This window comes from Grammomys surdaster, unplaced genomic scaffold (genome assembly GCF_004785775.1).
Source record: "Grammomys surdaster isolate TR1022 unplaced genomic scaffold, NIH_TR_1.0 203, whole genome shotgun sequence".
Classification (NCBI taxonomy): domain Eukaryota; kingdom Metazoa; phylum Chordata; class Mammalia; order Rodentia; family Muridae; genus Grammomys; species Grammomys surdaster.
In genome coordinates, this window is record NW_021604648.1 from 342,801 (window position 1) to 367,550 (window position 24,750).

A 24,750-nucleotide genomic window follows, 5' to 3' on the forward strand; every position below is an offset into this window, starting at 1 on the left:
CTGATAACCATCATCTAATGAGCAAATGACCCTCAAAGGAAGATCATCAATCCTACATTGTCACTAAGATCAAATATTTGACTACCTACCAAACACACCCATGTCATTGTGTCTACTGGCTCTTCAGAATCTACACTTCTAACATGAGTTAGTTCACTGTCTCCTTCAACTGTAATCCTCTCTTCTGTGACCTCTCCTACAGTGCCTATAGCCATCTATAAAATCATCTATCAATACTGTAATCCAATCTTCATGTCCCCTTGTCAATATTCCTTTCTCTGCTTAGAAAAAAATTAAGCTAAGCTTTAAGACTTTGTTTAAAAAAAAAAAAAAAGACTTTGTTCAAACATCACTGCTTCTATAAAGGCTTTTCTTATCATTATGAAAAATTAACCTTCATCTTTTATGCTTTCAATAGGGTTCTCATAGTCCTGTAAATAGTTACTGAGTGATTTAAGACACTATTTCTTTTGAGTTTACTATGAATAAACAAATCATTCATACAGTTATGTTTAAATGAATGCTCTAATTCTAGGCTCCAAATTTGAGGGCACAAATCTTACTTTACTGTACTCATCTCTATATTCACAATATTCAAAATAAGGTACTAACTCAGCGAGCACTGAGTGAATCCATGATGATGCTGGATTACTTTTTAGTTAAATTACTTTCTAAAGAAGTTGTATACTGACCTAAAATGTCTTGCTTTGTATTTGAGCCATATAAAAAGGCAGCTCTGGGTGTCAGCTGTCTCCTAGGCTCTCCCAGTAAGTCAGCTAGACCTCTTAGGAAGCTAGTCAATGTTTCACTGTCACCCTTTGCATCACGGCTACCTGATGTATTCACATTAGCTCTACAAATCTAAGAATTCTCAGGTCTAGCCTCCATGGACAATAAGTCCATGAGGCCTACTACGACTAAGTAGATTTTCCCAATTTAAAACTTTCAGGTTGGGGCTAGAGGGATGGCTTAACAGTTAAGAGCACTTGTACTTGGAGAGAACCTGGATCCAGTTCCCATCACCCACATGACATCTGACAACTATCTGTAACTATCTGAGAGTTTCTCTTATTACCATATCTACACACAAAGTGATAATAATAGTAAATTAAATAAAAAAACCTTTCAGGTCTCAGTGAGAAGACAGACTCAGTAAAGTACATGAAACAACTATACTCAAAAAATTTAAATGATAGAAGGAAAAACAGAATTAGGGAAACATTAAGTGTTTCCCTGTAACATGTATGAGCATTCATTTACCATTATTTTGGGATAAATTAAATTTTAGAGGCCCACCAATGTTTATAAAACGATTATGAAGCTGTTTAAGTTTCTTGTGGATAAAGTACTGGAGTGAAACAAACTTCAGGACATGACAGGTAGGGCAACTACACGCATGAACTCAGAGAAGCTGAGGTTGGTTGCATAAGACCTACACGAAAGCAAGCCAAAATTCTAGTGTGCAGGGAGAACTGGCTCAAGAACCTCAACATCTAGATGATGAGCTTTTTTTCTTTCTGAGTGTGGTTCCTGATAGGTTGACAGTACTCCAATGAATAGCCCAATAACTATAAATGGACTCAGTGGATTATCAACAACAGCAGAAAGGACATGAAGTTGTGGAGAGATGGGAGGTTGACATGGATGTGGGAAGAGTTAGGAGGAAAGGAGGGAATGAATATAATCAAAATACACTGTAATGTGTATAGAATTCTTTAAAAATTAGTAAAAATATTACAGTAAAAATGTCTTGCATATAAAAAATCTTAGATACCATTCCCTGTGCCAAGATGTACAGGAAAAGTGCAAGGCTGTTTTGCTTTCATGCCAAGGAATTCAGAATCCTAGATTTTGTACAGGTCAGCACAGTGAACATGAGTCTTTGCTCACAGAACACTTCAGGATTCAGCTCTGTAACATAGGTGGTAGTAGTACAGGTAGGCTTTTCTTACCAGTGTAAGGAATATCAAATATTATAAAACTTGTGTTTAGAACAAGGAATTAGAATCCTTTTCTCTCTCCCACCTTGTAAGATTTTATGCAAATGTTTTAATTCTCCCCACCCAGTAAAATTTCTGTTTACACAAAGGCCTACTGCTCTATTCTAGGTATTTGAAGGCCTAGTAGTCTTTTCTCTTTGGAGCAGGGACTCCTCTCTACTTCCTTCATTTCCTGTGCACCAGTTCTTTTCAGACTAACCACCTGAACAAGATCGCAAAGGTGGACCCCAGCCACTGGGAAAAAGTCACAGCCACCACCAAGTTAGACTAAAAACCAAATGCACTACTTGTTTTGATGCATTTGCTCTTCCACACACAGATGCTGTCAAGTTGTCATTGGAAAAATCTGTTTCATGTGATTTATATCTCCTATAACTAATTGTAGTGACTACTTTCCCTTGTTTGTCAATATAAAGAACTAAATACATATTTCTTAAAGTGAAATTAACCAACTGCTAAAACATAGATGTATGTATACTAAATTTCACATAAAAAAAAAAAACCAACAGTACTTCAGAGAAGTTTTTTTACATGGATCCGGCCCTTGCTTATTTGATGTATCCATAATCCTTCAGTAACATGTGAGACTCGTAGAGGTTTCAACAATTAGAGCCAACATGATCAACATGGACCTCTTAAGCCCTGACTTTCAGACAGCATAGCAACTTTAAGCTGTCAATAGCTCTCAAGTCTGTAAATCTAATGTTTATTTCTTCTTTCCTTTTCAAAACTCAATTTAATTATCAAATATCCCTACTCTGCCACATTAAAATAGAAGAAACCAGACAAAAGAGGGAAAAAAAATGTGATCAGCAGCACAAAATACATGGCGATCAAATGAATGCAGCACAACCTAAAAAGAAATCTAGACCTTCCATTAAGAGAGAACAGAGCATTAACAAAGATAACATTAATTTACACAGCCATTCTCTTAGAAATGCTAAAATACTTACTTTGCTTCAATGTCAGCTTTCTCTCTTACTGCATGAGCCATCTGTTCAGTCTCAAAGTACTTCTTTTTGCCTTTCACTAAATCTTTCACAGTTTCTTGTAATTCTGTTTGGATCTTTGTCAACTGATCCACACACTGTAAAATACAAAAAATGTAATTACTAAAATTTTAGTTCTTAGGCTTACAGAAAATGAGTTCATCCTTAGAACTGTGCAATATGCCTTCAGGATGGAAAATCAGGAGAAAAATCAGCAGTTTATTGTCCTTCAGTTGCAAATTAAAATCTGGTGAACAGCTGGTACTTCCATTTCAAGTTCTGTACCAACAGTGTTACAGTTTGCCTACCCATCATTCTTTGGAAATAACCCCAATGCTGTTGCTGACATTAAGGAAAGGCTAGGAAAAGCAACTATGAAAAGATGTATGCTACTGGAAATAAATATCTTGACAATAAAAGCAAAAGAACAAATCAATTTTGTATTTCTTCATAATCTTAATATAACGTCTGTTTTAAGTAGTAAGAAGATTGAAGAGGGTAAGATAACTAAAAAGTCTACTATGGGGGCAGCAGAGATGGCTGTATATATTTTTTTTTTACAGGATCCTTGGTTCATTTTCAGCACCTGATCTGTGCAATCACCTATGACTCCAGCTACCAACTGATTCTTTATGTATGTCTGTGTGGTGCTAGAGGAGTCCAAACTGAAGGCCTTGTAAACTATGCATATACTTTATCACTGAGCTACTTTTACAACTGTTTCAAGAGTGGTAAGTATATCCTACTATAAAGAAAAAAGATATGGGTAAGTAAAAAGAATAGCAAAACTCTTTAGGTTACTATTGTTCTTGTTTTGATTTATAAGCAAATGTCAGCATGCAATAAAAAGTAACCAAGTATGGTGGTGCATGCCTTTCATCCCAGCACTTAAGAGGCAGAAACAGGTAGATCTCTGTGAGTTTGAGGTCAGCCTGGTCTACAAAGTGAGTTCCAGGACAGTCAAAGCTATATAGAGAAGCCCTGTCGTGAATACAAACAAAAAAAAAAAACAAAACAAAAAGACCTGGATGGGATGTGGTGGCACATGCCTACAATCCCAGCAGACAGACGAAGGGCCAGGAGTTCAAATTCAGCTTCGGCTACATTTTGTCTTGACAAAACAAAACAGCAGCAACAACAGTAACAAAAAAGGATATAGTTGTATTGTCAAGATAATATCTTTTTTGTTTTTGTTTTTCAAGACAGGGTTTCACTGTGTATCCCTCATGCTCTAGACCAGGCTGGCCTTAAACTCAAGAGAGCCACCTGCCTCTGAATCCTGCCTGGCTATAATTCCTGTATATATCTTACTATGCATATATATCTGTATATATATTTCTGTGTATATATATGTGTGTGTACATATATATTCACAAAAACTTAATAATTGTAGTTATGTCTTGTTTATCACTATTATTTTTAAACCAGACAAAACAGAGAAGAATTTAATAAGAACATAAACTTACGGTTTTTAGATCTATTCATTTTATTTTATGCATACACACACACACACCCCTTATACATGCTTGCTGCCTGTGGAGGTCATAAAGAAGGCATCAGATCCTTAGGAACTGGAAGTTATGGATGGTTGTGAACCACTACGCAGAGTTCACATAGTGAATCAAATCCAGATCTTCTCAAAGAGCAACAAGTACTCTTAATCACTGAACAAATTCTCCAGACCTTAGAATATGAACTTTAAAATGCCATAGATAAACTGGGGCATATTGCATGCCTGTAATCTCTGCAACTGGAGGATAAGACAGACAAATGCCACAAAATCAAGGCCAACTTGGTCAATATTAAGTTCTAAGGCAGCTAGAGGTATACAGTAAGGTCTTGTCTCAAACCAAAAGATAAACAAATTTTAACATGCTGCAGAGAAAGAACTTTGAGTAAAATGTAGTTCTGATAGTAAGAGAATAACTTGGATCAGTTAACCTTCCCATAGTCAGGTATGTGTGTAAGTTGGCAGAGTGCTTACAGACCATGGGACTGGGAGAACTGGGAGAAAGGATGCACACCCAGATGAGCTTTCCACCTGGTTTTTCTCTCTATTTAGAGTACTTACTGAGTCATGGCACAAAGACTATACATAAGGGTAGTGAGGTAGCTCAGTGGGTAAGCCAAGCTGATGACACCAGTTTGATTCCTGAGACACACATGACAGGAGAGAATGTACTTTTGTATGTGGGGACACACACATACACACATACACACACACACTGCATTTCGCACATCATATTTAGTTCATATTTTTAAAAAGAGTATAAACACAAATTGATATTAGTCTTCTACTCTGTAGAGAAAGCTTGCTCAACGAGCAGACTCTAATAAAGCCAAGACCTAGAAAGAAAGGTACTGTGGAGGAATAAGCAAGTCCAAACACCAAATGCAGTTTCCCTATGAGTCATTAGTTGACTTCTGAAACACCAAGAAATCTAGTGAAGAGTAGCCGAGGGCCAAATGTTCAGTGAGACCAGAGGGTCAGAGCAGCCACATGCTCTGAAAGGACATAGGGTGCAATTCAAGCTTTGTCAGCAGAGAAAGGTGGGAAGCATCCACAGGAATTATTGAAACAAACCAAGCCTGAAAAACTCCCAACCCCGAGCCCAATGGGACAAGGAATAGAATTTTGTTTGCCTGTCAAACTCCATTCTCTTTGGTGGAGACATTCCAGAGCCTCCAAAGTTTTTATCCATAACATCTAGTTTACAGTAGGCCCAAATTACTGAGCTTGATTCCTGGGACTCACATGATGGAAACCAAGAACAGATGTTCAATAATAAAAAGTGATCAGAATGTTCATATAGTAGAATTATGAGTAACATATTTAATAAAATAAAATTGGATATGGCTCAATAGCAGAAAGATTTCCTAGCACACACAAGGCCCTGTGTTCAATCTGTAGTACTGTAAAAGGGGATGGATATATATATATGAAAAAAGAAAGAAAATTGCACCTGAAATATGGAATTCATTTTTTTTAAGTGAGCCCAAAATTCTAGAACTGAAAAACTATCATTAAGATCTATTTAAACACCAACAAAAAAATGCAATAGCATGGAAATCAACTCTGGTAGGTTTACTAAGCCTTTTGAGAAAGAAGAAAAATCTAAGGGTGCCTACCTGTAACCTAGTGAGAGAACTGCTAAAAAATAAACTAAGAGATCATTGATATGGCTTTTCCCTGAGAGGTTCTACCAGCACCTGACCAACACAGATGCAGATACTCACAGCCAATCATCAGACTGAGCCCGGGCACCCCAATGGAAGAGCAAGGGGAAAGACTAAAGGAGCTGAGGGGGATTGCAACCCCATAAGAAGAACAATGCCAACTAACTAGACCACTCAGAGCTCCCAGGGGACTAAACCACCAACCAAAGAGAGAGCCAGGACTCCAGATACACATGCAGTAGATGGACTTATCTGACATCAATAGGAGAGGAGGCCCCCAGTGTGTGAAACTTTGATGCCCCTGCGGAGGGAGATGTGGTGGGATTGGGTGAGTGGGTGGAGGAGCACCCTCACAGAGGCAAAGGGGGGGGGGAGGAGATGGAATGAGGGAGTTGGTAGAAGGGTAACCAGAAAGGGGGATATCATTTGAAATGTAAATGAATAAAACAATTAATGATGATGATGATAACAATAATAATAATAAAGAGGTAATAATAATAAAAAGAGAAAATAATAATAATAAAAGAGGTCATTGAGCCAGCAAGTTGGCTTATCAGGTAAAAATGCTTGCTGCAAGGGCTTGAGTAGCTTGGTCAGATGCCCATATCACACTGTGAAAAGGGAACAAACTCCTGAAAGTTGTCCTCTGACCTCCGTATGTGCACATCTGCATTTACCCTTTTACATCATACATTCTAAAACCCTGTTATTAAGTAATACTTTTAAAAGGAAGGCATTGGTAAAAGTAGAGCTGATGATTTTTTAAACTTGAATTCTAAATATAAGCATCTGAAACCCCAAATCCTTTTATACTTGAAATTTTAGCTACAAATTTTAGATATATAAACTAACAGAGTCTCTTCTGTGTTTAAGGCAGTTTAAAGGAGATATTAGTTATTATCAATCCCAAAGTTTTGACAAGTATGCCAATAAGTACATAGTGTTCATTAATTTTCTAGATGAACCATAAATACACTATCAACTATCATACAAAACAAGGTAATTCACAGGACAGGGATTTGTCAAATCTCATCAAATATTCCTTGCCCAGAAATGTTGTTTAGATTCAGGTCTGACACTATTCCAACAATGGAAGAGAAAATAACAAGAGTAATTATATTCTTTTAAAACATTATACTACTGAGAAAAGATGGAACTTGTTGGTAACTTAGTTACACTTGACAAATATACTGGCAACTGAAAATGCAGTATTTTCTCCAGGATAAGACATTAGAATAAATTTTCTGCTTCTGCCTTCAAGTCCTCCTTCTATATAGAATCACATACCTTCCTTCCCCCAACCCCTAAACACACACAAACACATACACCACATTTTCCTCTAATTAGAGTAATTGGCAGTAGTCATATACTTTGTTTACCATGTCTCCTCTAAAATTGATCATCTTTGGCAAAGACAAGCCACAGACATTCTTACAAAAATGTATTGATTTTAGCCAAATAATATTAGATGAGTGTTCTAGAAAAATTAAAACTTTACATGGACACATATAAATATTTAATATTGACTTTGGGCTACTGAAATCATTTTTGGCATACAGAATATGAGATTTTTTAAATTTCTGAAAATTCAAATAAAATTGAGAACAAACATTGTATGATTCCTGAAATGCTATCTCCTTAAGTAATTATTTTTTTGATGTAGTAATTTCTAATAAAGAATGTTATCAAATATTACGGTAACTTAATTTACAAAAAAAGGACACACTTTAAACATCTAACTCCCCCTCCTAGAATCTAATGCAATTTTGCTTCAGATTAAAAAGCAATTAAACTAACCAGAATGAGAAAATGTGAGAGGCTTTCATATCTCAGGGAAAGTGGACCTAAGTTGCTACAGTGTATCAAGGACTTGGTCTTTGTGGGAATCCAAGCTGGGCTACATCTCTGTATTTCCAGATGTTAGTTACATGACTTCAGGGCTTTTATTCCCATTAATCTTAGTTTCTCATTAGTAATACTGAGATTAAAATAATATAACTACCTCAACAGATGACATTTACAAACCAACAAAGAGCAACAAAGTACCACTCTGACACACAGTAGTTATATATTAAACACTTTCTTTAATAGCAAACTTTTATAAAAATGGCATTCAACAATGACTTTTCTTATCAATTTTTAATTGAATCAAAGAAACAAGTTCTTTGAAATTATTTACTTGGGAGACAAAGTATTTTTCATATTTGATAGGTCTGTCTTCAACTGGCTTTGTAGCCTAGGCAGGCCTCAGATTTGCAATGTTCCTACTTTGGTCTCTTGAATAGCAGGTATGTATCACATATTCATCTATTCTTAAACTAATCACTGATCTTTTTTAGAGGCAATATGTGAGATAGAATCTTAATATGTAGCTTTGGCTGACCTGGAACTCACTATGTATACCACGCTGCTCTCAAACTCATAAAGATCCATGTACCAATGTATCTCAAGTACTGTGTTTAAAGGTATGTACCACCATTCCTGATACACTAAGCTTTTAAAAATTCAACTTACTAGTATATTTGGCAAAATTTGTCAATTTCTTTCTTTTAAGTTTTCCAAAATGGCCCAACCTGAAATTAAGACTGATTAATGAAAACTTTTTCAAGACTTACTGGGATAAAAATGTAAATACTTTAACACACATCAAACCAATACTGTAAAACTATGTGTCTATATTTACTTGAGCTATTTAAATGTTCTTACTCTATAGGCCTATTTGGCCTAGAACTTGCTATGTAGACCCAGTTAGTCTTGAACTCACACTGATCTGTTTTGTCTCTTTCCAAAGTGATAGAATTAAAAGTGTGCACCACCAACCCTGGCATAAGTAGTGCCTGGCATAAGTGTTATTCCTAAGAAGTACTTATTGAACATTCCCAATTTCTAAAACTTTAGACTATACTCAACTTTATCAGCAACAAAACATTTCATTAAAAAGTACACGGAGCTGGGTAGTGGTGGCATACACCTTTAGTCCCAGCACTCAGCAGCAGGAGCAGAAGCAGGTGGATTTCTGCTTTTTGAGGCCAGCCTGGTCTACAGAGCAATTTCCAGAATGGGCAGGGCTAAATAGAGAAACCTTGTCTCAAAAACCAAAATAAAACAAACAAAAAATGCACACACTGAAAAATCCCGTAAAATGCTACCCAGGAACATTTATGAATATGTTTTTTTAGAAGTCCTAAGTTTTAAATGCAATTTAGCTAATCTTACTGATTATAAATATTAAAATACATGTTAATAGAAGAAAGAAAATAGAAGCAATACCCGTTTTAGTTGCTGTTCTTTTAAGCTTCTTACTGTTCTTGCAGGTTCAGAAATGAAGTTTTTATAGTTTTCACATATATTGATCCGAGACTGGGCTACCTGCATTGTTCCCTCGAGAAAAGATTTCCAAACAGGATACATACTCCTAAATTCAAAGAGGGATAGACAAGTATTAGGCAGGGAAGAGTAAGGGATTTTAGTTGTCTGTTATTAACAATGGAATAGAAGGAACATCAACATTATAGTTTGAGACAAAATGAAACTATGAAATGAGTGAGTGATGTGTATTTTCAATGTTATGAACAAATGATATTCCTTCATTATGGTAATTTCCTCTTTTATAGGTGAATAAGGCTCAGGCTTAGAGAAAAACTAGGTCACTCAAGGATGTGACAACACTAAAATGAAGATGAAGGCTAGATACCTCTAAAACACATTCTCCTTCAACTACACTGCCTTATGTAAGCCTATTAAGCTAGAAAAATTGTATCACAAACAAAACCACTATGTGCCTGAGACACCTATATTGTCTCAGAAAGAAACCAGTGGTGGTGCTCTACATCTGTTTCTGCTGTAACATGCCTAGCCAGCATCATGCTATGCTCTGGAGTTGCTCCAAGCAAACCTCACACCTTGCCTGATACTGTGCTGAGAACCTCTTGGCGAAGTCAAACGATTAGTCATCTTTTACTTTTTCTAGCCAACTTCCTTTTCAAAACATTTTTTTTCTAACTTACCAAAAGCTTTAGTTAGTTCTAGAATTTTCTTCCATTATAAGTATATTTTATAACTTATAAGAATAAATGGTACTTCATTTTTAAATGACATAACACTAAAACTGATAGATTTAATTTTATTTTCTGAATTTCCCTTATACTTAAAATAATTTATCTATGACAATAACAAGATTATACAGTACATAAAATATAAACTGATGACAGTATTGAGATAGTAAAAGAAAAACCCAAGATAGTTTGAGGTCAGCCTGGTCTAGACAAGTTCCTGATCAGCCATAGCCACATAAGACATTGTCTCAAAAAGCTAGCCAATTTAAAACAAACCAAAAACAAACAAAAAACTTGATAAAGTATGATCTTCAACCAGTGTTATTCCATATAATATACTCACCTGGTTTAGATATAAGCATATATTTAGGTAGAAATACACTACTTGCTTCTTTGTAAGATTCACTGTATTGCATAAGCATAAAATCATGGGTGGACTTAATACAGTAAAACTGGTGTCTTCCATGGCCTGACAATTGATAGGATTCAAACTACCATGCAGACAAATAACAGATATTCTTCCTCAGCACTGAGAAAAAAAAAAACTTTAGGGTTTCTCTGTATAGCTCTGGCTGTCCTGGAACTTACTCTGGAGACTAGGCTAGACTTAAGCTCAGAGATCCACCAGTCACTGCCTCCCAAGTGCTGGGACTAAAGGTGTGCACCATCACCTACCAACTAAAAACAAGTACTTTTATAGAACTGCTTAATTATAGAAAAATTAATTTCCCTATAAAGTGAAAACTCCATAGCAGGGTGATGTGCTTGTGGACAACTGTGTTGCAAAAGAGAATAGTGTGTATTAGATTTTTAAAAAAGGAATTAATGAATATATACACATGTCATATGAAATACACAATAAAGACAGTTCTTTTCACTAAAAAAAAAAAAAACCAAACACCATGCTTTGAAATTATTAGATTTCTAGCAGCAAACATACCCTAAACAATGAGGTCTCTATTATGAAAGGCATAAAATTCAGATACCAGCCAGACACTTTGGCTTAAGTTTTAGATCTGTTTGTTTGTTTATTTGATATTTTGAGACAGGGTCTCATTCTATAGCCCTAGCTATCCCAAAATTCACAATGAAGCTCAATCCAACCTCATACTTGTCAAAGCACTCTGGCCTCAGCCTCTCACAGTGCTGGGAACTATAAGGATGCATCGCCATGCCTGGCTCAAGTAATCATGTAGCATTGTTGGGGAATGTTTTTGTGCACCGTGTCTTCTGGGGAGATCTGGGTGCGGTACATATTTTATTGTCATGATTATAAAGGATTTCCTGAGTCAGTATTTTGTAAAATATTGTTCTCCATCATCTTCTAATTGGCCAATAAAAAGCTAATCAGCCTATCAGCTAGGCAGGACAGTAAAAGGTAGAACTTCCATGCCTTGAGGGAGAGAGAATGGGTCTCCAGTGGGTTCAGGAATTGCCATGAGGATGAAGGAAGAGGCTAGGGGGAGATCAAGATGGCAGGTAACAGGACAGGTGGCTGCAGAGTTGGTTGGGAAGTAGGCCAGGCCAGCATAGTCAGGTTAGAGTAATTCAGAGCCTGTCCAGCTTAGTGCCTGAAGTTTTTAAAAAATATACTAGGTCTCTGTCACTTATCTAGGAGATATAAGGAACAATAGGAAAGCCCCCCCAAATTATTTTACATAGCACACCTCATACTTTCTTGCCCTAACTCATTAATGTGCAGGTAAAAACAGCAAGATTCCATGGAACTGCTCTCTTTGGTTTGTTCTACTTCACTAGTTACTTACTTTTCACTCTCTTCTGCTGATTCTTTTTCTCTTCCAGACCAATCAATGCTGAAGTATCTCAAAGTCCATCCAGTTTTTCTTCATACTCACTGATCCAGGTCCATGTATTAAATACTACCACTATACTGACAATTCTTGAACTTTTAAGTCCTTTCCAGACAGCTTCCCTAACCTTCAACTGCTTATTGAACATACATTGAATATTTATAGGCCTTGGGTACATAGCATGCCCAAAAACAAATTGTTGATTTTCCTAGACGGTGTTCTGGCAATATATTTAATAATCTCATAGATGGCTACAGAAACATTGATTCTTTTTTTCTCTCAAATCCCACAAGTGTTTTATCAAGGAATCTTGTTTGCTTGAACTTATAAAACATAACAAAATCTGATTACTAACAATCTCCTCATTGCCCCCATCTGTTGTAAGCCACTATCATCTTTTGCGTGGACAAATTTAAGGTTCCTAACTGACCCCTGCCTCTATCCTGTCCCAACAATCCATAATGATTACTTCAATCTAAGTATCATAAAACTTAGCAAAATTTAATACTGCCAGTCAGTATCAACTTCCTTGTTATGATACGTAAGATATTAGATACATAAGATATTGGCACTGAGAGACCTGAGTAAAGAATGTAAGAATGTTTTGTATGTTATTGGGAGGAGGGCAGTTAAATTACATTTCTACAATTGAATATTACTCAGCTGCTAAAAAAAAATTCATGAAATTTGCAGGCAAATGGATGAAATTAGAAAAAAGAAAATCATCCCAAGTGAGGTAACTCAGACCCAGAAAGATAAATATAATATGTATTCACTTATAAGGGATATTAACCAGATATAAGTAAATGATAATCAAGCTACAATCTGTAGACCCAAAGAGGAAGGTTCGGGAGTGGGGCACAGAGACCTCTCTCAAGAGGGATATAGAATACATTTTACAGGTGGACTGGAGATGAGTGGATATGGGAAGGGGACTAAGAAGGAAAGAGTTGGAGCAAAGAGATAGAGTACAAGGAAAAATGGTTGAAATTGGGGGTTATTTCAGGGGTGGTGTGAAAACCTAGTGCAGAGGAAACTTCCTTGAATCTACAAAGGTGATCCTAATAAGGTCATCTAGTAATGGAGAATACAGAGTTTCAACTGGCCATCTCTTGTGGTCAGGCAAGGCTTCCTGTGACAGAATTATGTTGTATTCAACTGAGTTGTTGGCCAAGAAGATCCTATGGAAATTCTCAAATAGCCCAAACTGTTGCTAAGACAGAAGATTGTTCTCTAGAAACAGCAGGGCACCATTGCTGAGGATAATACCCATATGACTCACTGAAGATGGAGAAGTCAAATTGGAGCAGACATGGAGCCTTCACCTCTATGTTCTAGTCTCTTTGGTTTGGGAAGGTACTCTGCAGGCTATCAAAAGAGAAACATGGACACCAACCCAGTCAAAAAACCTCTGGACTACATCTGTCCTGCATGAAAAATATGTTAGGGCAATAATGGCACAGAATTTATCGGAGTAGCCAAACCAATGTCTGATTTGACTTAAGGCCTACTCCACAAGAAGGAACCCATACCCAACACTGTTTTCGTAACCAAGAACCAGAGACTAGATAGCCCAGAGACCTCAAGTAAAACCAAACACTACTGGTGTAAAATATAATAATAATAAATACAGTAATTCCTAATGATGTTCTTCTATATTCAGAGATCAGTGCCTTTCTTATTCAATCATCAGAGAGGCAGCAGATAGGAACAGATGCAGAGACGCACAGCCAGACATTATGTGGAGAGAGAGAGTCTAAATTGGAGGTCTCTATCAAATTCTTCCCTCAGAACTCAAAGAATAACTTTGAAGAGGAGGCAGAAAGATTGTAAGAGCCAGAGGTGATGAAAAATACCAGAACAAGGTCTTCTGAATCAACAAAGCAAGGTGCATATGAGCTCACAGAAACTAAGGCAGAAAGCACAAGGCCTACACAGATCTACATCAAGTCCTATGTGCATATATTATAGCTATTAGCTTAGTATTTTTATGGGACTCCTGACTGTGAGAATGAGTGAGTCTCTGACTCTTGTGCCTGCTCTCTGGGCTCTTCTCCTACTGTTGGGCTGCCATGTCCAACTTCAATATGAAAGTTTCTACTTCATCTTATTATAGTTTATTTTGTCGTGTTTGGCTGTATCTCATAGAAGCCTGCTCTTATCTAATGAAAGACAGAATGGGAGTGGATCCAGTGGGAAGGAGAAGTGGGGAAGATCTAGGGACAGTAGGAGAGGGAAATATAATCAGGATATATTGTATGAGAAAAGAATCTATTTTCAATAAAAGAAAAATAATTAACTAATTAATAAAAACAATCAACAAAACCATTGATCGTCTCTATACCTAGAAGTATAATCTCTAAGCACACAGAAGATTCAGAAGATTAACTTACAGTAAGGGGTAATAAGGAGTAGGGAGTGTTGTAACATGTAAATCTCCATGTATTACTTACTGTTCCTAGCAGGAGGAAAGGAGACTATTGTAAGTCAAGGGAGAAGACCAACTTGCAGCCTGGCTGAGCTGTGATAAAAACTGCAGCAAAATGCAGTGGAGGCCCTCCAGGGTTAGAGAACCAAAGACAACAGGAAAAGCCGATGCAGATGAGAAGACACAGGTAATGTGCAGCTAGGCCTCTTCAAGGCTTTGAATATCATAAATAGAAATTTAAATTCCTTTTGTTGGCAAGGATATAAACAAAAGATGTTCAAGCAGCTGGGTAGTGGAAAGCCTATTTTACAAAGACATGAAGACAGTCATGATGGAAGGTAAAGATGTTTTGTTGCACTGTACCAAATGGAAATGTAAAAGGCAGCAATCACGGGCAGAGAGAAGCAGCTACTTAACATTCCAGAAAAGACAAGATGAAACCTAAAGAAGGGGAAGACAGCTGACTTTTTTATTTTCTAAGCTGAAATATATTTTCTAACAAAGATGCTAGTGTCAACTTACAGACAATATTTACTTATTTATGTGGGTATTTTGTCTGCATGTCTGTAGCACATCAGAAGAGGGATTAGATTCTACGGGACTTTGGTTATAGATAGCTATGAGCTGACATGTGGGTGCTGGGAATTGAATCCAGGACCTTCGGAAGGGCAGCTAGTGCTCTGATCACTGAGCCACCTCTCCAGCCTCTACAGACAATATTTAAAGCCAGGACTGGTGAGGGAAATCTCTAGAATGCCAGCACTAACAGTGAAAACCTACCTACAAAGATTAAACCTTTACCCAGAACTTCCTTCTCAATAATTTATCCCACAGACATAGTCATACTTTCACAGTGTACAAAGACGCATTTATAAGCAAGGAGACTTATTCACTAAAGCATTATTTACAAAAGTCAATTACCAACATGGAAATGAATGACATGGCTCATCCTTAATGAGATATTAAAACAGCCATTAAAAAGAACGAAGAGTTCTGTGAAAGAGTGTTTAAAGTAGATTTTGTGCATGTGTGCAGGCATATGCACATTTTTCTGGCAGAGAGATGTCTATAAAAACATATGCATATAGTAACCCTAGCCCTGTTAAAAAGAATAAAACTGTATAGATAAATCTTAAATAAACTACACAGGAAAGATGTAAAAGCAGAAAGCCCACATGCCTCTTATAGCAATTATTCCAGGGATAGAATGGGAGAGGACGATAACTTGGAAAAAAAGAGGCTAGACTTTGTATTGTTTGTACTCTTCTATAATATTTAACTAATGATAATCATACATTACATTGAGAAGAATTTTTTAACTAAACCCAACTATCAATTACCAAAATGAAACAGGAAACTGAAATTACTAAAACCAAATAGGCTTCAAATAAACAAATAAAAATTGGCAATTCCATTCCCAACAAATACCTCTACAAAATACTCAGCACCTAAGCCTCAAAAGAGGGGTGGAAAGAATAGAGGATCACAAAGTCTTCCATGAGAGTGTGTCTCCTAGGAATGTCAGAAGCTGCACCCAACATAAAGTCTCCCAACATGACTGTCTAAACATGAGCCTAACAAGGACAAAACCAATAGACAAGCGGACAGAGGGAAAGCCCACAACATCTCAACCCTACAAAGAAGAATTTTGTGCAATTAAGGCATGCTGAGAGCAGGAAAGACAATCTTCCCTAGAGGGGGTACAGTTTCCCCAAAATTAAATTTTTTTAAACTGGAAATTGTCATTCTTACCCTCAGTTCTGATCTCTCTACTGACTTTTCCAGAGTATCTTCACCATCCTCTCAAATTACCTAAAGTAAAACTTCTAGAAAAAAATTAAATTAAAAAAAATTTCTAGGAGTAGACCTTATACTACCATCAGAACAGTTGAGCGCTCAAGAGCTAGCTTAGAAAATGCTGCTGATGGAAAAATCAGTTCTGGAAAAGAAAGGAAGGGAGGTTCTGCTTCCAGGAAGTGACGGTGCTGACAAGGCTCAGAGCCCCTAATGTGCTGCCGATGCAGTAAGGTCAGGCACATTCTACAAGGAAAATGTGAAATCATAGAAGCCATGGAAAAGGTAAAGTCTGGAAAGAGATTCAGTGATGTGGTCACACAGAAAATAAAGTCAGGCAAGGGGGTGACTTGAGCTGGAAGACCAGAGGGACTATTTCCAGAAGCAGCATCAGCTTTGTCTGTAAGTTGGATAAGTTATTACAGACAGACCTACTGGTTATGGGAAAAAATGGATATCATATTACTATGTTAAAGGAAGAAAATAATACGAAAGACTGAAAAGTCCTGGGAGTCATTGTATAATCTTCCTCCCCTCCAACTATTTTTAGTCAGTCAGTAAATATTTATCAAGTGTCTTCTGTGCCAAGAACTATTTTAGATACAAAGGAAGCTGTCTATACTTTGCTTGAAAATAAACCTGGCAAACCCCAAAACCAAACCAACTGTTAAGTCCTCTGGCTTCACGCTCTCAGAAACCTCTGAAATGTCCCCCACAACCTCATTTTTTACTATAACCTTCATGATTCAAATAAAGATAAATGAGGAACTCAGAAGCTCTATACTTTGGGCATTTTTGTGCTACTCTATCTTATACTATACCTTATCATGAAGTTAATCACTACCTCCTCTACTGGCATTCTTCAATGTCTCTGTTACTTTCTGAATAAAAATACAACCACTAGGCATGATATTCAAAGCCCTTTATGAAGCTTATTTATATATTCTCCACACCCGCTGCTAGGTTTACCCTGCAACCTACGGATTTCACACTAGCCATCCTGAACTTTTTACTGTTACCCAATACTGTATTTTCCTGTGCTTCACACCTTCAATATGTTACTTCTCAGATTCCTTTTTACCAAGCTGTCTGCCTGTCAAAGTCTTGCACATTCCTTAAGACAAAATGCTATAAGCTGAGACTGTTCTGTCATATGTATCCCTAACTTCCCAATTCAACAACTGTTCATAGTGGCTACCTTCTGTGAGTTCCTGAAAGACAAACTTTCAAGTCTCTAATCCTAAAGTTTACTTTAAGAACTCATTTACTATATAAAATAAAGATAATTATATTTCCCTCACTAGGTTGTTTTAATAATACTGAATGTGAAAAAAGCTCCTGCAAGGTGTCTGGCTTTTAGTAAATATTGAATAACTGTTCGCTTAAAACACCTCTTACAATAAGGTTTTATAAGTGTGCTGGGAGCACAGTCACTACCCTTCTTTAGTAATCTAAACAAACTAAAATACACCTCACCCATCATCAGTTGCAATCCTGTATCAGCAATAGTCTCTCATGAAGGCTGATTCACATTAGCAATACAGAGCCTGCATGGTAACTACAGGCTTTATTTTATCTATTTCTTTTATTTAGAACTTGGTCCCCATATTTCTTTCAGCTGAACTGTTTGCATACTGCTAAGTCCATAAGAAGATCTTTATTTTTATTTCCCATTTTACTTTAATATTAAAGTTATGCCATCTATCATTTTGTGGCTATGGAAGTTGAAATGTGCCAGTGTAAACAACTATTGGGATTTCTTCTAATATCATTCTGCCATCTAGACCCATTCTTAAGAAATGTTCTGATGACATCAGTCTTTATCAACATTTCTGTAGCATGCTTTCTGACTCATGCTTTAAATACTTCATACACAGGTCTTAACTATCCTAATTTTTTTAACTGTTGCTCATTGGAATTGGTCTTAATTCCAAAAAGATGGTAAACTCTGAGTTCTTTGACTTCTCTATCTTCCAATCTAAAGACATCCCTGAATATAAAAGCCAATAAATATTTCCAAATTTTGATGCCCCAAAAGGCATCAAAGTCTAAACAAAATCACAAGATAATGGTAGGTCACTGAGTATAAAATCTGCATTCTGTTGTCACTGGCCATCTTTAAAGGTTGCATGTGGAGCATGAATGGGTAAACTTCTTGGGACATCCTGTTATACCCGAATGTTTCAAGTGTTACATGAACTACTCACTCATTATTTAAAAGCTCACAAAAACCTAAACTTTCAAAATTTAAGATTTACTTTCGAGCATGACAGCAGTGTAATCTTTTTTCATTACTATTGCAGCAGTGTTCTATGATCATAGGTTCATAAGAAAACAATCTGAGTTTCTGTTCTTTCAATTCCATATATGGACATTGATTAATATATACTCTTGGCTTAAGATATGTTGAAATAATCTAATTCACAAAGCTTATTTATATATGTTATGGAATATAATTTTTAAAATAATTATGTCTTAAAAACAGAGGCAAAGAAAGAAGCAATTCTTTTTAAAAAAAAGTGTTACGTTATCTAACTGTGATAGGCCTCTAAAAAAACCATTTAAAAAAATTAAAAAAAAAAAACAAGATAGGAACTGGGGTTAAGACTTAATACAAAGTACATGCCATACAAGCACGAGGACATAGAATTACCAGAATATAGACAAAAAACTGGGTGTAGTCACCCAACACTGAGGAAGAAAAAAAGAGGTTCCCTAGGGCTTGCAGGCCAATCACCCCAGCTTTACTGGCAATCTCCAGAGCCCATAAGAGACACTGTCTTAGAGTGGAGGGCCCTGCTGGGCATAGGTGGAAGAAGAGAATCTTGACTTCATGAAGGCTGGACGCCCCAGGGGGTGGGAATTTTGAGGGTGGGGAGGTGGGAGTGGGGGGGGTAGATAGCGGTTACATCCACAGAGAAGAAGGAGGAGGGGTGAGGGGATAGGGGGCACCTAGGTGGGTGGGGGATGGGGTAAGCGGACAACATATGAAATGTAAATAAAACATCCAATAAAAAAATTAAAAAAAAAAAGAGACACTGTCTTATAAAACAAGTTGATGGTACCAGAGCAATGATATCTGAGGTTGACTGAACACAAGCACATAAACACATAAACACATAAACACACACACACACACACACACAGCAAAGCCATTTATTAAGTTACCTGTAATCATTCCGATCATCAGTTTTTATTCCAGGCCAATCTCTCTTCAGGTATTGACTAGCCAACTTCTGGATACCCTGTTAAAATATATAACAGGGATGAGAAAAATGGGACTTACGTAATACTCACTTCATGTAACTAAACTACTTGTCTGAACACACTGTTGTCATCTCAGGTTCTCACTATTACTTGGCTGAAGCATGGGACACATTTCTAAATTCCAGCAACCAAACTCTCATATACCAGGAGAGGGACAGGAGTATTCACTGTGGAACAGACAGATATACACTGGTCTCTTGAACTGAAGAGCAAACTTTGATGATGTTCCAGATTTTAAGACAGATTTTAAGTATCTTTTTACTCAAACACACGCAGCAAAAGTCACTTAAAATAGAAAAAAATTTTACTAAAAATATACTCACTATAATCCACAAATCTGTCAACAAAACAGAAATATTATCTGTGTATATATTGAGGATTTAGGATTAGAAGAGAGATCTTTTGTTGGGAAGAAAGGTTAAGTTATTCATCCTATTATATATTCCTTTTAGATAGACATAAATGTGGTCCAATAACAAGATTAACAGGCCCTATGTAATAGATGTTTTATTTCTTTATACCCATAAAAAGAATACCATGCTCAAATAGTAATCAGAGTAATTGGAGAACAATCGATTTAAAGAAAGGGTAGCTCAGGTAAAATCAATGCTTCATTCTATATACAATACCTTTCTTATAAGATATACTGCCAAATCAATTAAGTCATCAAATGTCTGTGTTGAAACAGCATTCCTTCCTTCCAAAGCATAGTAAGAACTAAAGTTCCTTTGAATCTTAAGTTCTTCTTGAACTTGGCAATGGCTGAGTTTCACTATTTCCAGATATGATGTATTCTGAGAACTCATCTTAATCTGAGAACTCATCTTAACTACAATCTCCAGCACTTCCACTTAAGATCTCTTATATTAGGGAATCCAATTGGTAAGTCTTCTTTAGCTACATACAGTATCTTTCTCACCTCTGAATCTTGCTCATGCTGTTTCTGTAACATATCTCTCTACCATCTCTCAATCATAACTGTCAAATTCTTATCTCTTTTCTTTTAATGACTCTTAGTTTTCCTAACCATGCACTCATAAGTATAAGCAAAAGAAAAGAACAGTTTCAATGCACAAGTATTTCATTTCTTTCTATTAAAATAATTTATTATACTTTATGTATAGGTTGAAATTCTATATGAATGAACTATCTTTATGAACTATTTAGTTCCCCTAAAATATAGTTCTTAAAGGAGAAGCAGGATAAATATTTGATACTTCAGTTTTGGAACATTATAGACTCATATTTTAAATAATGGATGTCTTTTAATCAACTGTGGTCACATACTTGTAATCTATAGGAGGCCCTCCAAACTGGTTCAATTATTATGACCTCAAAAGGCTTTGGCTTACTTGTTGCTTTCTTTTCCAGTTCCTAACTGAGACCTACAATAAGTTTTCCATGGACTTCTGAGAAACTTAGTATCACAAGCTATGTATGTCCTTATCTTTTTAACTACTATCTACACCTTCAGTTACTTTGTCATACAATCCTATTTATTCATAATCCTCATATCCTGTTACTATCTTGTTTAAACATTTTTTGTTTATTAACTATAAATTCCATTAGATAGGGGTTATGTTTATTTATATATTTTTATCAATAAAGTAGTATATTCCAAGGCTATAACAGAATGGCTAGCAGTTAGTTGTTACTAAAATATCCACTGACTGCATGAATAAATTCCACTTATACTACTGTTTCTAATGTGTATCAATCTTTTGTGGTTTTGTCATTAGAGGTTTGAAATGTTTGAATCAAAATTTCTGTGGTCCTTTTTGACTACAAATAAATTCTTCAATTATTTGTCAAATTTGGCTACTCTTATTATTGAAAGGGATTATGTGTATGTTTCAAAGCAATGAAAAAGATAACCTGGAGTTTATTTCAATATCTATTTCATACTGCACATTAACATATGAAAAACTAACTAAGTCAAGATCCCTGAATTAAAAGAACTCACTATCTGCAGAGAGAAATAAGCAGTATAAAACATAAAACATCAAGCAACATGCAGCTTCCAAAAATAAATATATAAATGTCCAATAAGGAACAGATGATGTGACTTTTTTTAAAAATCACATATAAATGATACAATAATTTTCAGCTTAATTAACTCTAAAGTGTTTGCAGAATATTTCACACAAAACAAGGTCTAAGAAATGAGCCTCTTAGAAGGGAAAGGAGCTGGGAGCAGCGGTGGTGCATGCCTTTAATCCTGGTACTCCAGAGGCAGAGGTTCTGTGAGTTCAAGGCCAGCCTGGTCTACTGAGCAAGTTCCAGGTTAGTCAAGGCTACATAAAGAAACCCTGTCTTGAAAAACCAAGGGGTGGGGAGCAGGGAGGCAGGAAAGAGGAAGAAAGAAGAAAGAAAGGATAGCACATTTTCTCTTAACTCTGTGTGAGACAGAGACCTAACTGAAAACCACAAGGAAATAGGATACTTTGTAATATTCAGATATTACTTAAGGTAATATAGCTCATAAATAGTTACATTCTACCCAGGCCTATAATCCCAGTTCTTGGGAAATAGACATAAGTTTAAGGGCAGCTTAGTCTGCACAGTAAGTTCCAGGCCTGTATCAAAATGACAAGTTAAGCTTGAGCTAGAATCTCTAGCTCTCAAAAGTTTTTCTAAACAGACATCATTTAAAGTAGATTTTATCTAATTCTTAAAAAAAAAATCAATGGATTAATTTGCTAACTTTTTGTGCATTCTAAACCACAAAAGCAGTTTCTAGAGCTCTAAACCACAAAGCTGGACTGTATTACACTGAATGAACCTTTCAGAGATGAGTTGAGGGATTCATAAACTGGACAAACAGTGAGAACTCTAGATGAAAGACTTTATTCAAGTTAGTTCACAGAGACAGGAATCAAGATTTCTATGTGCTCTACGCAGCTGTTCAAGATCTAATCTGCATAGATGCTCAGAAATATTCCATGACCATTATCAGTAAGGTCCTAAATAACATTTCATGCCTCTGAGGACATTTTATATATTTAAATTAACTAGTTCTCCTTCTAAATTATGCTTAAAGCTACATCATATAGATGAATGGTCTGTAACAAAGAAAATTATCCACACTAATTAATTTGCTAAGGAAAATAAAGTTATGGCTGGACATCTCTAAAAGGCTTTTTCTTCAGTCACTCCCCAAACCCATGGGATAGTATTACTCTCTAAAACTGGTCCAGTAGGCATATATTTATTTACATTGACTTGAACACCACATACAAAAAGTTCCTTTGACTAGCAATTAATTCCCACTGAAGCAGTGACTTCCATAAAAATGTAGTACTATCAGACAGCCTTTGGAACATCCAATGGCATCCTATTCCAACTTTTTAAGAAGCTGTCAGTGTCTGATATAAGACTTGCTTTGTTTTACCATTCAATAACACTTGCTGTATTTCCCTAACAAGTAAAGAAATACAAAGAAAGCCACTGTTAAGTAGACACTGGGAAATGGACTGATGGTTTAACCTTTGGCCCATTCACGACAGCATACTGAGCAGGAGTGTGCTCCTGGCTCTCCCAGAGCCATTCTGTATGTAGCCATTCTTTCGACAGCAAAGGATGAAATTAAAACTTGAGTTTCACTAAGATTGACATTGGGTGGCATTTTTAAATATTAGAAAACAACATTCTGTATATGCTATTCCTTTGTAGCACAAAATTCTCAATGCTACATAAGTGGTACTTTAAAACTAAGTATACTGCATAAGGTAGATGGAAGTGTGATAACAACCTTACCACACTCCCACATCAATTTTGTAGTAACAAAAGCATTATAATCATTCGCTTTTAAATTTATTCATTTTTGTATATGCTGGGAACTGAACCCAGACCCTCTATAAGAGAAGCAAATGCTGTTAACTACTAAGCCATCCATTCAAGGCTCAATTCTTTTTCAATTTCTTATTTTTGCAAACAGGGCCTCACTGTGTAACTCTGGCTAGCCTAGAACTATCTACAGATCAAGCTGCCTCTCTCTGCCTCCTGAGTGCTGGGATTAAAGGGGGCACCATGACAGCAGCCCTAATTCCACCCTTCTTAAGAAAAGTTTGAAATGCTTGTTTTGATGTTTGTTTGTTTGTTTGTTTGTTTGTTTAAGACAGTAACAACTGAACTGAAGTACATTACTAAAATCGACCTAATGGTAAGTGTAGAGAATTAAAAGGTAAAAAACCGTAACTCTTTAAAACAATACTTTTACAAACCAATCCAAATGATATTGTAGAGTAATATTCTAACTAGAAATTATGCAACAAAAGACAAAAGGAAATAGATACACATACACTATCCTATTTGATAAAGAGTTTGATCAATAGTTATATTTTAACAATTCTGCAATGTGGTATACAGATACCAGAATTAAACAAATAAATACACAGAACACAAATGATAGAAACTATGTTACTCAATGTTGGAAAGAGGAAGTTATAATAAGAAAGATGGAGAAACTGGAACAAGTAACTTCGTGGGTAAATTAGAACAGGATGCATCTAAATAAAAACTATACATAAAGTAATTACATAGACAGATGTACATATGTGAGTAGTAAAAAGCATCTAGCTCTTTCATTCAAAGTCCTAGAAGCAATGACACCCAAGGAGTCACTATATACATGCAGTGTCAAGATCTTGGCTTCCGATACATTTTTCCAGTAAGAAGAATTCCTTACAAGGCTGACTTCCAGAGCTAGGGTAGGAAATGCACTAGGTGTTCCTGAATCACCTTATAGTGGCAGAAGGTAGGGAACACACACACACACACACACACACACACACAGAGACACACTCACACATTTGATATAACATTTTTGACTAAAAAATTATATAGGTAAATATGTTCTAATATGGTTGGTATTTACACCTGTAATTACTGCATTTGGAAAGATGCGGTCAGTCAACTACACTGCAAGTCTGAGGCTAGTATAGGCTATATGTAGTAAGACGCTCACAAATCAAACCCAAACAACAGCAAAAGCCCCTCTCCTATCTTTCTTTTATTTAATTCTGAGTAAAAGCAACATTATTATTACAATGCTTAAAACAGAATCATATAAAATATTTTTAGATGTTTTCTTATAAGGTTCTAGTAACTGAGATGTGTTGTTTCATCTTTAAATCACCCTGTTTATACAAAATTCAGTACTACCTTAGGACAGACAGCTTATCTGTCTAAAATATACTTAGTTCTCTACTGAATACTGGTATTGTGTCA

The 24,750-nt window shown here is 36.1% G+C and overlaps 1 protein-coding gene across 1 annotated transcript in view; it reads right to left on the reverse strand.

Annotated features, from left to right (window-relative positions):
- Window positions 1-24,750, reverse strand: part of Fchsd2 (FCH and double SH3 domains 2) — a 171,319-nt gene that overhangs the window by 88,520 nt on the left and 58,049 nt on the right. The window contains exons 4-6 of the mRNA XM_028770576.1: window positions 19,423-19,499; window positions 9,437-9,581; window positions 2,954-3,087 (exon numbers count right to left, since the gene is read on the reverse strand). Of these exons, the coding sequence (XP_028626409.1) occupies window positions 2,954-3,087; window positions 9,437-9,581; window positions 19,423-19,499 (356 nt within the window). The remainder of the gene's footprint in view (window positions 1-2,953; window positions 3,088-9,436; window positions 9,582-19,422; window positions 19,500-24,750) is intronic.